Source organism: Camelus bactrianus, chromosome 6 (genome assembly GCF_048773025.1).
Source record: "Camelus bactrianus isolate YW-2024 breed Bactrian camel chromosome 6, ASM4877302v1, whole genome shotgun sequence".
Taxonomy (NCBI): Eukaryota; Metazoa; Chordata; class Mammalia; order Artiodactyla; family Camelidae; genus Camelus; species Camelus bactrianus.
Genome location: NC_133544.1, coordinates 73,427,780 through 73,443,149, shown reverse-complemented (window position 1 = coordinate 73,443,149; position 15,370 = coordinate 73,427,780). Strand labels below are relative to the sequence as shown.

Genomic DNA, 15,370 nt, shown 5'->3' with positions numbered 1-15,370 from the left:
AGCATTGTGGTGAGGAGCTGGTACTTGGAAGTCAGACTGCTTAACCTCAGGCAGAGTTACTGAACCTCTCTGTGCTTCAGTTCTCTCCTCTGCAAAACAGGGGGAATAATACTACTCATCTCATAGTGTTGCTGTGCAGTTTAAAGTGCTTAGAACAATGTGTGGTACTTAATGAATGCCAGGTGTTTGCTGGTATTATTAGTATTAAATTTTTCATTTGGGTATATTCCACTTTTACTTAATTTAGATCAGTCTATATATACTTGGTTTGACTCTTTCTTTTTTGTTTTGCCTTTTTCCCACCTTCCCTTGACATTGGCCAATCAAGATCTGTGGTAACTCCCTGTATCAGTTAAGGTTCTTTGTTGTGAGCAAGGGAGATCAATTCTGGGTAATTTAAGCAGTATCTGGTTAAATTAAGCATGGTTTATTTGAATATTAGGGGAATGGCAGGTGGAGGAACCTACAAAATTAATGGGGGACAGCATTTAATTAATGGGGATTAGCATTTCCCTGATGATGAGTGATGTTGAGCGTCTTTTCATGTGCTTGTTGGCCATCTGTATGTCTTCTTTGGAAAAATGTTTCTTCAGGTCCTATGCCCATTTTTTAATTGGGTTCTTTGGGGTTTTTTTGATGTTGAGTTGCAAAAGTATGAAACTTAGAAGCCAATTACAGGAAGAGAACTAGAAAAAACACGAATACATGGAGACTAAGCAACATGGTACTAAACAACCAATGGGTCAATTAAGAAATCAAAGACAGAATTAAAATATCTTGCAGAAAAGCAAAAATGGAAACACAACTTTCTAAAATATAGGGGACACAACAAAAGCAGTTCTAAGAGGGAAGTTCATAGCAATGCAGACTTAACTCAGAAAATAAGAAAAATCTCAAATAAATCATCTAACTTTACATCTGAAAGAACCAGGAAAAGAAAACAAAGCCCAAAGTTACTAGAAGGAAGGAAGTAGTATAAACTAGAGCATAAATAAATGAAATAGTGGCCAAGGGCGGGGAGAACCAGAAAAGATCAACGGAAGTAAGAGCTGGTTCTTTGGAAGGATAAACAAAATTGATAAACTGTTTGCCAGACTCATCAAGATAAAAAGAGGAAGGGCCCAAATAAATAAAATCAGAAATGAAAGAGGCGAAGTTACAGCCAATACCACAGAAATACAATCAATCATGAGACTACTATGGACAATTATATACCAGTAAATTGGGAAACCCAGAAGAAATGAATAAATTCCTAGAAACATACAATTGTCTAAGACTGAATAAGGAAGAAATATAAAATCTGAACAGACTGATTACTAGTAATGAAATTGAATCAGTAATCCAAAAACGCCAGGTCAGAAAAGATGCTAGATATAATTTCAAACTTGAATTTGTTTTGTGGCCTAGCATGCAATCTGCCCTGAAGGATGTTACTTATACATTTGAAAAGAATGTCTCTTCTGCAGATTTTGGATGGAATATTCTTTATATCAAGTGCATTTGGGCTAATGTCTTATTTAAGGTCAATGTTTCCTTATTGATTCTGTCTGGATGATCTATCCACTGATGTCAATGGGATATTAAAGTCCCCTACTATTATTGTATTACTGTTAATTTCTTCCTTTATATCTGTTCATATTTGCTTTATATATTTAGGTGCTTCTATGTTGGGTACATAAATATTATTAATGTTATATTCTCTTCTTGGATTGACCCTTATTATCATGACCTCTTCTTTGTCTTTGTTATAGACTTTGTTTTAAAGTATACTTTGTCTGATTTAAGTATTGCTACTCCAGCTTTCTTTTTGTTTCCCTTTGCGTGGAATATCTCTTCCACCCTTTCACTTTTAGTCTCTGTGTGTCTTTAGATCTGAAGTGAGTCTCTTGTAGGTGGCATATATATGGGTCTTGTTTTTTTTATTCACTCAACCACCCTGTGTCTTTTGATTGGAACATTTAGTCCATTTATATCTAAAGTGATTATTGATAGGTATGTACTTACTGCCATTTTGTAAATGATTTTCTGGTTGTTTTTGTAGTTCTTCTCTGTTTCTTCTTTTAGCTAAACCCTTCCCTTGTGGTTTATTTTCTTTAGTGTTATCTTTGGGTTCCTTTCTCTTTATTTTTTTGTGTATCTATTGTAGGTTTTTGGTTTGTGGTTACCATGAGGTTTATATATATCAGTCAATATATACAGCAGTTTATTTTAAGCTGATACTCACTTTAAGTTCGAATGCATTCTAAAAGCAGTATTTTTAACCCCTCCCTGCAAATTTTGTTTTTGACGTTATAATATTACATCTTTTCACTTTGTGTATCAATTAACTACTTATTGTATTTGTAGTTGATTTTATGACTTTTGTCTTTTAACCTTCATACTAGCCTTTTAAGTAACTGATCCACTGCCTTTACTATGTATTTGCTTTTACTAGTGATATTTTTTTCCTTTCATATATGTTCTTATTTCTAACTGTGACCCTTACTTTTCCATTTATTGAAGATTCTGACATTTTTTGTAAGGTCCGCTTGGTAGTGATAAATTCTTAGTTTTTGCTTGTCTAGGAAATTCTTTATCTCTCCTCTAATTCTGAATGAGAACCTTGCTGGGTATTCTTGGTTGTAAGTTTTTTTAATTTCAGCACTTTAAATATATCATTCCACCCTTCTGGCCCAGAAAGTTTGTGCTGGAAAATCAACTGATAGCCTCATAGGGGTTCTGTTGTATGTGACCAGTTGTATTCTCTTGCTGTCTTTAAAATTCTCTTTATTTTTAACTTTTGCCACTTTACTTATATGTCTTAGTGTGGATCTCTTTGAGCTAATATTGTTTCAAATTCTCTGTGCTTCCTGGACCTGGATATCTGTTTCCTTCCCCAGGTTAGGAAAGTTTTCAGCTATTATTTCTTCAAATAAGTTTTCTGCCCCTTCCTTCTCTTTCTGGGACCCCTATAATGTGAATGTTTGTATGCTTGATGTTCCAGAGGGTCCTTTAAACTGTCCTTATATTTTTTAGTTCTTTTTCCTTTTTGCTGTTCTGCCCAGGTGATTTTCACTGTTCTATCTTCCAGATCATTAATGTGTTCTTTTGTATCATGTAATCTGTTACTGATTCCCCCTGGTGTATTTTTCATTTCAGTCATTATATTCTTCAGCTCTGATGCTTGCTTTCTTATACTTTCTCTTTGTTAAAGTTCTCACTGTGTTCCTCCATTCTTCTCCTCAGTTCGTTGAGCATCATTATGGCTATTATTTTAAACTCTTTATCATGTAAAGTGCTTATCTCCATTCCATCAAGGTTTTTTCCTAAGACTTTATCTTGTTTCTTTGTTTGGAACATATTCCTCTGTCTTCTCAGTTTGTTTGACTTTCTGTGTTTGTTTCCATAAATTAGACATAACAGTTACTTTTCTCGGTCTTGAAGGTATGGCTTTGTTTAGGAGCCACGTGCTGGATGGCTTTGTTAGGCTGGCTACCGCTGGAGTAGGCAATGACTGGGGTTTTCACTGGGTGCATTGACCCTGCCCCGCTCCCCCGTCTTTTGGATTGTTTTTGAGGATACACTCCTAGAAGTGAGATTAGTTGGTCCAAGTGCTTTTTTCCTTATTGAAGTAGCAGTATTTTTGCCTTAGCAATGTAAGAGTGATTTAGTTTCACAGTATTGCAAGTACTAGGTAGTGTCATATAAAAATAAGGTTTTAAGTAATTAAATGGATATAAAACTGTTACCTCTTTGACATTTCTAATGTATACTGCTTTGATTCTTAATGTAGCAGAACATTTTCCCACTTAATGTATATTCTTCTTTTGTCAGTTGTTCATGTCTTTTGCCCTTTAATCAAATGAAATCTTTTTTTTTTTTTACCAATTTATGGGAATTTGTTTCTTGTTAATCGACCTGTTATCCTCTTGCCATATGTGCTGCAGATATATTCCCCAGCCTGTTACATGATCTTTTTGTTTTACTAATATTCCTTTTTGACATTTTAAAAATATTATATCTGTTGATCTTTTCAACTTCAATGTCTTACAAGTTTCCCTTTGGGAAATCTTTTTCTCCCCTACTTTTAGCAAGTTAGTGAATTTTCAATTCTAATTCTATGTATGTGTTGGAATATAGAGTCGTGCCACTTTTGTAATGTTTCAGCGAAATATACATATAAATATAAAAATAGCGCTCAAATTATATGTGTATAATTCATTGGGTTTTTATGAACCTGGAGTTATTCCTGTAAAAAAATCAGTCTGAAACTTATTTTGCTGTAGTATTAGTCTTGTTTCAGTTTATCCTTAAATTGCTGTGTTCCTTTCTGGGGAATCCATGCAGATCCTACCCATGTGATGGGCCTGTACCCTGACCTGCTGCCCACGGACTACAGGAAGCAGCTGCAGTATCCTAACCCGCTGCCTGTGCTCTCTGGGGCTGAACTGGAGAAGGCTCACTTGGCTCTGATTGACTACCTGACGCAGGTAGGTCTGATACAGAAGTGTGTGGAAGAGTTTCCCTGGGAGTTCCAGTACCTGCTTCTCTATAGTAGCGCATTGAGGGCAGTCTGTAATGCCACAGGTATTCCATAAATGAACACTATAGAAGTTGGAGGCAGGGGGCCTCATTTGTTTCTGCTTCATCTTTCTGCTTAACGATAGCACTAAATTCTTTTTTGCCAGATCCTGATACTAGGAAACACACTCAGTTCCTGGTAAATTCATACTAAGCTATTGGAGGAACTAAAAAGAAAAAAGTTTAGTTGATAGAAAAGAATAAGTTTTTTGAACCAAACTTTTTTGGAACATACATACTTAGGGGAGAAAATATCTACTCTATGCAGAAAACTTGGAAAACACAGAAAAGTATAAAGCAAAAGTAAAAATCACCTATAACTCTACCACCCAGAGAAAAGTAACTAACATTTTAGTGTCATTTTTCCAGACTTTTATATATAATTGTGAATAGTTTTTGTTTATTTATTAATTGGTTAATTATCACAAATGGATATCAAACTATATATTATTTTATAGTTTACTTTTAAAACATTTAACCATGTATTAGGAAAGTCCTTCCCTGTCATTAAATATCCTCTGTAACAGGTTTTTTTAGGGGGAGTATTTAGACTTAAATTGTTTCCAATTTACTGTTATGGGCTGATAAATGAAATTTTCGAGTCAGCACTAAAACTAATATCTCCATTGAAGCCTCTGAACCCTACATTTCTTTGCAGAAGGTTATTATTTATTTCCTGTGTACCTACTCAGAGTCAGAGAACTTACTATTTTTTCCCGTAAGTGGTCTGCAGATTGTTATAAGGGGTCCGCGGATTGGCATGAGAAGTATTGCCAGGAAAACTGTAAACCAGCTTCCCACAACCTGCTCCCGGGCCAGTGAGTGTCTCGCAGGCCCAGTCAGGCATGTGTACCCTGGGCACTTCCTTGACATCAGGCTCCAGAGGTGCCCAGCTGTGGCTGGCAGCCTGCAGAGAGCACACAAACTTGCCTCTGTCTGTACACAGCACAGCCCATGTGCCGAGTGAAGAAGGTTTCCAGGGCAGAAAGTCTCCCAAGCCCGAGACATCGCAGAAGACCCTCTATTTGCAGTTATCTTAGCTTTAGGACTCTAAGCACACGTTCTTCCCTGGTCTCCTCTGACACTTGCAGTGTGTGAAGGTAACTGCCACTGGCATTGTGCCACAGAGATGGTAACACATGTGAAACCAGACACAAAATAGTACAGATTGGATGATTCCATTTACATGAAGTTCTAGGAGAGGTACATCCCTAGTGATAGAAATCAGATCAGTGGCGGGGGAGTGGGTGAGATTCTTAGGAAAGAGCACAAGGGGACCCTCTGGGATAACAGAAATGTTCTGTTCCTTGATTGGAGGGGTGGTTACATGCATGTGTATATCTGTCAAAATGAATATACTTTTAAAGTGTACATTTTATTGCATGTAACTTATACCCCAATAAAGCTGGTTTAAAAAAAGAATAAAAGAACTTAGACTTTGGAATCAGGACTTAATTTGAAATCTGCCATTTGGCCACGTATGAGGTGTCTAGCATCTATGCCTTGGATTCTGCACATGTAAGATGGGGATAAAATAATTGCATTTGTTTTAGGTTTAAAATAGGATAATATATAAAGTGCTTGGCATAGTGTCTGGTCTGTAGTAAATTCTCAATAAATAATTGTTATTGTGTCTGGCAGTTTGTCAGTCATCTACTTTGATCCTTGATAAAAATTGAATGCTAATGTGAGATCAGGGTAGCTAGGTGAGCTGATTTGGAGGTATTTGGAATTGCCTGGTAGCTCAGGTGATAAAGGAAGATTTAGTCCTGGCCTTGACCCTACATTTTTGGCCTTTGCAGAAACGAAGCCAACTGGTAAAGAAGCTGAATGACTCCGATCACCAGTCCAGCACCTCCCCACTCATGGAAGGCACTCCTACCATCAAATCCAAGAAGAAGCTGCTACAGATCATTGACACCACCCTGCTCAAGTGTTACCTCCATGTGAGTTCTCCACACACTCGGGTACCCACGGTCCCCCAGCCCCCTGAAACTGGGAAGGTACCACGCTGGGGTCTGTGATGGTAGGAGTGAAGTCTTTGATGACGGAAACCACCTCCTCTTGACCTGACATCTGTGAGCTTCTTGGAATTGAGGGGATAAGGCAAGATACTGACACAGGATCTTACAGTGGGCTGGTCTTCTCTGTTAGGATCGGGGTTAGTGCTACAAGGTGAACAGGACAGTATTTCCTCAAAGAAAATGTTCACTTCCTCTGCCCTCCCCTCAAAAAAACCCTTAAAACATGTGTGAAAGAGCATAAACTGTGCTGGGAAAGGGTGGGGCCCCCCAGGAAGCAGGTCCTGCTGAAGTCCTGCCTTCTCTGCAGACGAACGTGGCCCTGGTGGCCCCCTTGCTGCGCCTGGAGAACAATCACTGCCACATCGAAGAGAGTGAACATGTGCTGAAGAAGGCTCACAAGTACAGTGAACTGATAATCCTGTACGAGAAGAAGGGGCTCCACGAGAAAGGTGAGGGGGTATCTTTGATCGGAAGGGTCTCTTGTATGTTGACAAGGGAAGCCTACTGAGGTGCGATGACTCTGCCATGGAGATGCGCCTTCTGGAAGGGGCTCATGATCTTGTTTTGGGGCTCCGTGGCCAGCTCTGCAGGTGCTGGTGGACCAGTCCAAGAAAGCAAACTCCCCTCTGAAAGGCCACGAGAGGACGGTGCAGTACCTGCAGCATCTGGGTAAGTCCGGCTTGTGGAGAGGGGCGGGGAAGGGATTGTGTTCAGGTGGGCCTGATCTCTCTCCTCTTCTGATTCTGGCTGGTCAGTCCCGTCCCTACCTTTGTTTACCCAACATGGTGCCTCCAGCTGGGGTGAAAGTCCCCCAGTGGTGGAACCGTGACAGCACCGTGGTGTGTAGCCAGCGTGGTCGGCCCAAGCAGCCCTGAGCAACTGGTACTCCAACAGAGCTGTCTTCACTGGAAGATAAATCCTGGGGCAGCCTGGGCACCTGCCCTCCCAGTCCTGTGGGCAGGGTGGGTGGGCTTCATCTGCTGACAAGTCTTATTTTTCCCTCTAGGCACAGAAAACCTGCATTTGATTTTTTCCTACTCGGTGTGGGTGCTGAGAGACTTCCCAGAGGATGGCCTGAAGGTAGGTCACGGGAGTCCCTTGGATTTATCTGGCCCACGTTTGGCCCTGATTCTACATAGGACAGTGGTGAATGGAGGGGTAGAAGGAGTCATGCAGTTTCCCTGGTGTTTCCAAGAGTAGAATGGGAAACATGAGACAACAGTGGGGTGGAAAGAGCCTTGCACAGACGTCAGGGGACCTGAAAGCTAGTCTGCCCCACACTAACTGGCTACAGATGCCCTCTTGTGTGCTTTCCTGCTTCAGTGTCTGTCCACTTGACCCTATACGGGTGTGCACGTGCGTTTGGAAGAATTGCTCTCAGATGCTGGAACTCAGATTCTGTTCCAACAGATATTTACTGAAGACCTCCCAGAGGTGGAGTCTCTGCCACGAGACCGAGTGCTTGGCTTCTTAGTGGAGAATTTTAAGGGCCTGGCTATTCCATATCTGGTAAGCTGTTTTTTGGTCTGAACTAAAAAGCTTCAAACCCAAACCCTGGATCCAGGATGGCATGAGTCACTGATTAGCAAGTTCAGATTGGGGTTTGTGTCCCTTGGGGACTGGAAGGAATGTAAGGAAGAGGGTTCTTTTAATCTTCTCTGAAGAAAGAGATCCCAGTAGACCAAGCTGGAAATGTCACTTTTTGATGCTACCTTCTAAATCTAGGTAACGTACAGAGGGATAAAAGAGAATGATGTTCAAGAAGAACATTTCAAAGCCATATTTGTACGGCCAGACTCAGCTGTGACCAGAGGACAACCAGATCAGTCTTAAGTACCAGAATGCAAATGTTTAACCTTAATTACAGGGGCTGATTTGGAGGATTGAGAGACAAAATTAATAAAGGAGCTTAGATTGGAAATCTAAGACAGTAATTCTTGATATTGCTGGGTTGTACTGTGAAATTTCCCAGTGGTTTTAGAACTATCCCTCGGTGATCTGTACGGCTTAATTAGGGGACATTCTGGATGGGAACTGTCAGCTCTTAAAAATGTGAGGGAACTTGGGAGACTGGGCTGGGTCACGGCATGGAGGGTACCAGGCAGACCCGTATGTCTCTCCCCTCAGGAACACATCATCCACGTTTGGGAGGAGACAGGCTCTCGGTTCCACAACTGCCTGATCCAGCTGTACTGTGAAAAGGTGCAAGGTCTGATGAAGGAGTATCTCCTGTCCTTCCCTGCAGGTACCAGTCCTCAGAAAGCCGGGTGGCCCTGGGCCTTAGAGGTGAGCTGGGACCTGAGCTTCTCCATAGGCCCAGGTGGGCAGGAGGTGCCTCAGAGGAGCCAGGGCAGCTAACTGCCCAGCACGTGAGACTCAGGAGCTCGTGTCTGGATCGGGGCATCTCTGAGCCTCTCTGGGTGGCACCCTGGGAGGAGGAGGAAGCTGATCTGTCTGCAGAATGACAGCTGTGCTGATAAGAAACAGGTTTATTTATCAAAGCGGTTCTCTAAGCAGCTTGGCTTTTTTTTTTTTCCACCTCAAGCTGATGTTTTGGGGCCACTTAAAGACCAGAAAATAAGTGAAGTCCACAAAAAACCATCACAGAGGCCCTTTCTGACCACTGTGGTGGCATCATTGAACCCCACCCCCTCATCTTTTTTGACGACCCCCCCATTGCTTCCCGACAGCATCTGTTCACATTGAGCTTGGTTTCCCTTAAAGGCAAAACTCCAGTCCCCGCTGGAGAGGAGGAGGGGGAGCTGGGAGAATACCGACAGAAGCTCTTGATGTTCCTGGAAATTTCCAGCTACTATGATCCGGGCCGGCTCATCTGTGATTTTCCTTTTGATGGTGAGTGTCTGGCTTAGGTCCAGAAGCCACTTCAGCAGAAGGAAATGCAGAAACTGATCTTTCCCTCTTACCAGCTCCCCAGCCCTCCAAGATGGTGGGCCTGGGACAAGCACGTGTTTCAGGGTGGGCTCCTGTTCTGGCCCCTCTGAAGACTCTCTTTTGTAACCTGACTAAGAGGTGTCTCTTTTGGGTGTGAACCACATGTTAAGCGATGGCCAGGTTGAAACCTGTTTATTGCGTCAGTACATATTCTTGGCCAAGTTCATTGTTCAGCAGTTTTTGTAATGTGCCATAATTTGTGTGAAAAAGACGTGTCTGTCTGATGTATAAACTCCGTGAGCGCAGAGACCAGGTGTGCGCTTACCTTAGCTTAAGTGCCTCGTATATTGCAGCTGCTTATTGTGCACTTGGCTGATCGTCGGGTGTTCTTACCCCATTTGTAAGTGATCACAAAAAAGGGGATAAAGCATTTCCTAAAATAGCTCCCTCCACCCCTCCCTTCTAAAAATGTTAGTAATTTTCTTCCTAAAAAAAATCCCAAGTAATAAAAATATTTTTTCCCATTTTGTATCTCCCCAATATCCATTCCTCTAATCACTTGGCCCCTGTCCTTGGACTTGCCCAGTGGTGGTGATGGTTACTTAAACTCCTTTTTCCCCACAGGCCTCTTAGAAGAGCGTGCTCTCCTCCTGGGACGCATGGGGAAACACGAACAAGCTCTCTTCATCTATGTCCACATCCTGAAGGATACCAGGATGGCTGAAGAGTACGTTGACCCTGTTTTCCCACCTCCCAAGGGTCTAAGAGAGGCCTCCCAGAGAGATGCGAGACATGGGAGGCCAAGAAAGCCACCCCTCCACTCTGCAGCGAGAGCGAGCATCACCTTGTGTGCTGGCCCTCGGTGTTGCTGTCGTGGGGCTGCTCTCACAGGCAGCATCGATGCCCTCTCTCTAGACACGGCCTTGTCTGACCCCCTTCTCCCTTGCAGGTATTGCCACAAGCATTATGACCAAAACAAAGATGGCAACAAAGATGTAAGTAGTGAGCCGGCTCCAGGGAATGTGTTGCATTGCACTATCCCTCTTAGCATAGCGACCCCCCTCTGCTGTAGCCACTGGTAGGAATTGCTAAGACAAGACAGGGCCTCGGTCAATGCGCTGATTGATTTTGTATGTGCGTGTTGAAGGAGAGACAGGTGACCATGGTCCTGGTTTGCTTGGGATTATTGTGATTATTCGTAGTAGCACCCCTGACTCTTTACTTGTGAAAGAATCCTGACTTGTATAATAAATTACGTGGTCAGCCTATTGACTAGGAGCATCTGATGGTTCTGATAAGGTGCACGTACATGCTCTGTTGAGATTGCACATGGATTTGCCAATGTCTGGAGACGTTTTTGGTGGCCATGACTTGGGGGTGGAAGTGCTACTGGAATCTAGGAGGCAAAGGCCGGAGTTGCTGTGAAACCACGCACAGGACAGCCCCAGCAAAGAATTACCTGGCCCAAAATGTTGAGTGCTAGGGTTGAGAAACCCTGTGGTGTGAGTACCAGTAGGAAATGTGGCTTCTCATCTTGGGTTAATCCCCACCTGCCAAAACCTTACAGGGTCTCAGCCTTCAAGGCCAAAGGAAAAGAAGGATCTCTTTGAGTCATTTTGCAGTGTTGGCATTTTGTCAACAGTATAATGCTAACCATACGGCATTTGCTTTTTTCTCTCTCTCTTAGAGAAAACACAATCCTTAATTTTTTGACATCTTCAGTTGATTAACTTTACCAAAAAAAAGTTTCTTTTAACAGAGGTACTGAGGATTGAATCCAGGACCTCATGCATGCTAAGCATGTGCTCTACCACTGAGTTATACCTATGCCCTTACAAAATTTTTTAAAAGGTGAAAAATGAGTTTTAAATGCTCTATGATAGCTGTTCCTGTAGACCAACCCTCTTGCCTTTAGGTGTTTTCATGCTGGGGGTTCTGGGAGGGTTGCTGCCAGCCTGACGTGCGTGGCTTGTACCTGTATGAGACAGGTGTATCTGTCCCTGCTCCGGATGTACCTGTCACCCCCCAGCGTGCACTGCCTGGGGCCAATCAAGCTGGAACTGCTGGAGCCACAAGCCAACCTCCAGGCCGCCCTGCAGGTCCTCGAGCTGCACCACAGCAAACTGGACACCACCAAGGTCAGCTCTGCTCAGGGAGGTGGGATGGAGGGGAGCAGTGAATGAGAAGAGGGACCGGAGCAGCGACTGGAGTTCAGACCTCTGTGACTTCAGGCATTTCCTCCCTTTCTTTCCTGTCCTGCCTCACCCTGTTGCCTTCTCTCTTCCGTCCCTAGGCCATCAACCTCCTACCAGCAAACACTCAGATTAATGATATACGCATCTTTCTAGAAAAGGTCTTGGAAGAGAATGCGCAAAAGAAACGGTTCAATCAAGTGCTCAAGAACCTTCTCCATGCAGAGTTCCTGAGGGTATGAGCCTTCCAGACGTGAGGGCGGGCTTGCACTTTTCAGTACGAGGTCACCGCGATCCCTGTAGATGAAGGTGGAGCCTTGTGCTCCTTAACGCTGTAGTGCAAGCTAGCCCACGACCAACTAACTGGGCACTTAGATGCAACTGTTTCATTGAGGGGAATGTCTGTGGGCTGGGAGATGAGACAGTGCCAGCTCCTCTTTCTGTTCTCGCCCGATCTCTGCTCTCCCAGGTCCAGGAAGAGCGGATTTTACACCAGCAGGTGAAGTGCATCATCACGGAGGAGAAGGTGTGCATGGTCTGTAAGAAGAAGATTGGCAACAGGTGAGCCTCCTCCACAGTGCGCAGCATCCTCTCTGCTGTGGGTCACACAGGATGGATTTCTGCCCTTTACCTGAAGAGGAAGGCAGGCTGCTGACTGTCCTGGCCACTTTTAGTTCTTGGGCCTCCAAAGGGCGTCCAGGTCATCTGTTGGGGGTGGGCTTTGAGAATTTAAAGGCCTGAAATGTATGGCATGAGGCTCTAGGCTCTTGACTTCTTGCCCATAAAGCCCTTCCCCTCTGGCAGCTAAACATTGTGACGTAGGCAGTGGGTGTGTGAAAGGTGTGTGGGCAGGAGGTCCTTATCTTGTAAGAATATACCTCTGAAGGAAGAAGTTCTTTTAACTTGCTGCCTCGTGACTTGAGTAAAATCCTGAGCCAGCATCGTTGTTTTAAGGCATATACTCTGTTCAGTCCCCTTTCTTTCAAAGAGGAGTGATTTGTCCTTTTTCTCCTAATGGCTGGAAGAATCCTTTTCTTTAGAAAGACTGGCTGTCCTTTGTCAGAATCAGCCCAAAACTTGTCATGAGCAGTGGGCTTTCAGTAAGCCCTGCTGAGCCAGGCCAGGGTGCTGCCCCATCTGCCCATGTATTGCACACTGATGACAACAGGAAATATCCCCATCCATTCAAATGGCATGGATCTCTCCCTCTGTTCAGTTATTTGAGATGATGGCTCCATAAATCCAGAGACCCAAGGGCCAGGCTATTTGTGGTTAGAATGGGCTGCTTCTGGGTTGGCTTCCGGGAGAGGGCCTTTTCCAATAAGAAGCGGTCTTAGACGCAGTCCTCCCTCCTGAGTCCTTTTCCTTCCTTGCAGTGCATTTGCAAGATACCCCAACGGAGTGGTCGTGCACTACTTCTGCTCCAAAGAGGTCAACCCAGCTGATACCTGAGCCCAGCAAGCCCAGGACTGAGCAGCGGACAGCTCGGCTCTCCCAGAGCAGAGAGGGCCCCAGCCTTGGGAATCGGGGCTGCTGCCACCACCAGGCGTCTCCCTGATTGGACACTACTGGCTCCCTTGTGCCCTGGAACATCTCGGAATTAATCAGATTCGTGTTCTGGTGATGCCAGATTTTTAATAGAAAAAGAGATTAGTTACACCTTGTATTCCATTCTGTTGCAGGCAGTTCCGAAGAATTTAGTACCTGCTTGGACAGGAGGAGGTGGGGAATGGCACCGTCCTGCCTCTGCATTCCAATCACCTCAACAAGGAAACTGTCTCCAGTGTTTGTAACCCTGGGGTTGTTTATTCAGAGTTCTCTGTTGAGACATGTGCAGGGCTTCACAGGCGCCCTCGGCTTGGGCGCTGGGGTCCTGGGAGGAGAGCAGTACTAGAGCCCCTCTGGCTGCAAAGGCCAAACGGCCCGTCCTCCAGGTAACGCTGGTGGTCGCCATGGTCGCCGGACCCTGTGTCCCCCCACCAGTCTCCTCACGTGGCTCTTTATTTTTCAGTCTCCTTTTCTATTTATTTTCTTTGCTTATCTCTCCCCTCACTACCACTCAGGCTTTCTCTCCCATTTTCCTGACACCAGAAATAACTAATACTTCAAAAAAGGTAAAACGAGAAGCAGGAGGAAGTCCCAGTTTCTAGGACTAATTGAAAATTGATTTTCAAGGATGTAAATAGGTCCTCTTTGGACTGTATGCTCTCTGCCTAGAAGCTTAGGAGAGCATCATTGTTGGTCTCTCAGGGCCAAGTGTGATGGTAGCTCTAAGGGTAGCCCTGGGTATATATCCTCTTGGCAGATGCCCGCAGAGGCTCCTGCTCCTGGTTCATCCACCAGCCACCCAGGGCAGGTTGGTTAAGGCTTTATGAGCAGAATGCTTTGTGCTTTGGGCATCTTTCTCTCCCCAGCCAGTGTCACCCACCTACCTGACAGCCTGGCCTGGCCATTGTTCTCCAGCTTTGTTTTGTAGGAGTTGGAGGATTATGCTGGGATATTGTAGGTAGGGGATCTCTGCTGCTCACAAGGAATGATCAGACTGGGAACTGACAATGACGTGATGTCAGGCGTGCTTGTGAAGTGCTTGGGGACAGCCCAGAGTGCAGGTTGAGGACACACAGGGAGAGCGCTCTGCATCCTGTACTCCCTAGGGTTTTGCAGATTCACTGTCTTGTTGCCCCAACATCTTTTAACGGTTATGAGGGTGAGTGACAGTGCCCAATACTGACACTCTTCTAGTGGCCTATTGTTGACATGCTGAGATCCTTTTTAAACCACAGCACCGTACTGTTTGGGGCCTATGTTGTAGCCCGACTTGCTGGTGGTATAGACAAGGCTGCTCCCAGGCATGCTGTCCATGGAGGGTCAACTGGCCACGCGCCCCGCCCCCCGGAAGCAGTGCTGCCCTGGGCCCTGTTTGCACCAGCTTGGACCAAGCTTCCTCCTGGAGCAGCAGCAGAATCATCAGGCCAGCCCCACGCTGTGCAGCAGAAACTGGCCCAACCCATGCACCCTGCCTTCCTGGCCTGCTGTATTTGTATCTTCTGTTCCCACCACCTGTGTGGCGCCCGTGTTTGAAGCAATAGAGTAAAGACGTGTGTTTCCTTCCCTTCTGGAATACATAAACGACCCCGTGTTCCCGAGCTCTGGTCTCCTTCCCCAGACTCCGCCCTCTGCGAAGGCTTGGAAAAGACTGAAAGTAAACACTCTAGAGTGAGAACTGATGAAGAGCTCTCATAATAAACACCACGAAGTAAGAAACTGAGCCTGTTTGGGTCTCTTTTCCCCCTTTCCTGTGGAATTTGGTGAAAATAACAATAAGAGGATAATTTAAGAATTGAGAAGAATAAGCCAATTAATAACTAAGGAAAAAAAAATATACATGGCACTTCTGTTACGTGCACTTATGTCTGGATCTGTGCTGTTCAGTACAGCTGTGGCTGGTGGCTGGTGGCTAATGTGTTGACAGTACAAATGTGGAATATTTCCAGCACCTCAAAGTGTAATGGGCACATTGGGACTCAAGCTAATCCAAGTTATTTCCCCTTCACTTCACATACTAGGGCCTAGTTCCTCTTCCTGCAGCTCACAGTGACTAGGAGGAGCATGAAAGGTGGGGAGTTGGTGGGACTGAGGGACTTAGGGGTGCTTGAGAAGCAGAGAGGTGTTGGCCCACTTTGGCCAGCTCCAAAAAGGCGA

At 44.6% G+C, this 15,370-nt stretch overlaps 1 protein-coding gene across 2 annotated transcripts in view; it reads left to right on the top strand.

The window, feature by feature from the left end:
- VPS39 (VPS39 subunit of HOPS complex) overlaps positions 1 to 14,932 on the top strand; it is a 39,495-nt gene extending 24,563 nt beyond the window's left edge. For both annotated transcript variants that reach the window (XM_074365948.1, XM_074365947.1), the window contains 14 exons: positions 4,327 to 4,469; positions 6,363 to 6,506; positions 6,892 to 7,033; positions 7,167 to 7,253; positions 7,591 to 7,664; positions 7,995 to 8,093; positions 8,712 to 8,829; positions 9,309 to 9,437; positions 10,101 to 10,203; positions 10,426 to 10,471; positions 11,465 to 11,614; positions 11,770 to 11,904; positions 12,138 to 12,229; positions 13,045 to 14,932. In XM_074365948.1, the coding sequence (XP_074222049.1) occupies positions 4,327 to 4,469; positions 6,363 to 6,506; positions 6,892 to 7,033; positions 7,167 to 7,253; positions 7,591 to 7,664; positions 7,995 to 8,093; positions 8,712 to 8,829; positions 9,309 to 9,437; positions 10,101 to 10,203; positions 10,426 to 10,471; positions 11,465 to 11,614; positions 11,770 to 11,904; positions 12,138 to 12,229; positions 13,045 to 13,120 (1,538 nt within the window). In that variant the 3' untranslated portion in view covers positions 13,121 to 14,932. The remainder of the gene's footprint in view (positions 1 to 4,326; positions 4,470 to 6,362; positions 6,507 to 6,891; positions 7,034 to 7,166; positions 7,254 to 7,590; positions 7,665 to 7,994; positions 8,094 to 8,711; positions 8,830 to 9,308; positions 9,438 to 10,100; positions 10,204 to 10,425; positions 10,472 to 11,464; positions 11,615 to 11,769; positions 11,905 to 12,137; positions 12,230 to 13,044) is intronic.
- Positions 14,933 to 15,370: the final 438 nt, after the last annotated feature.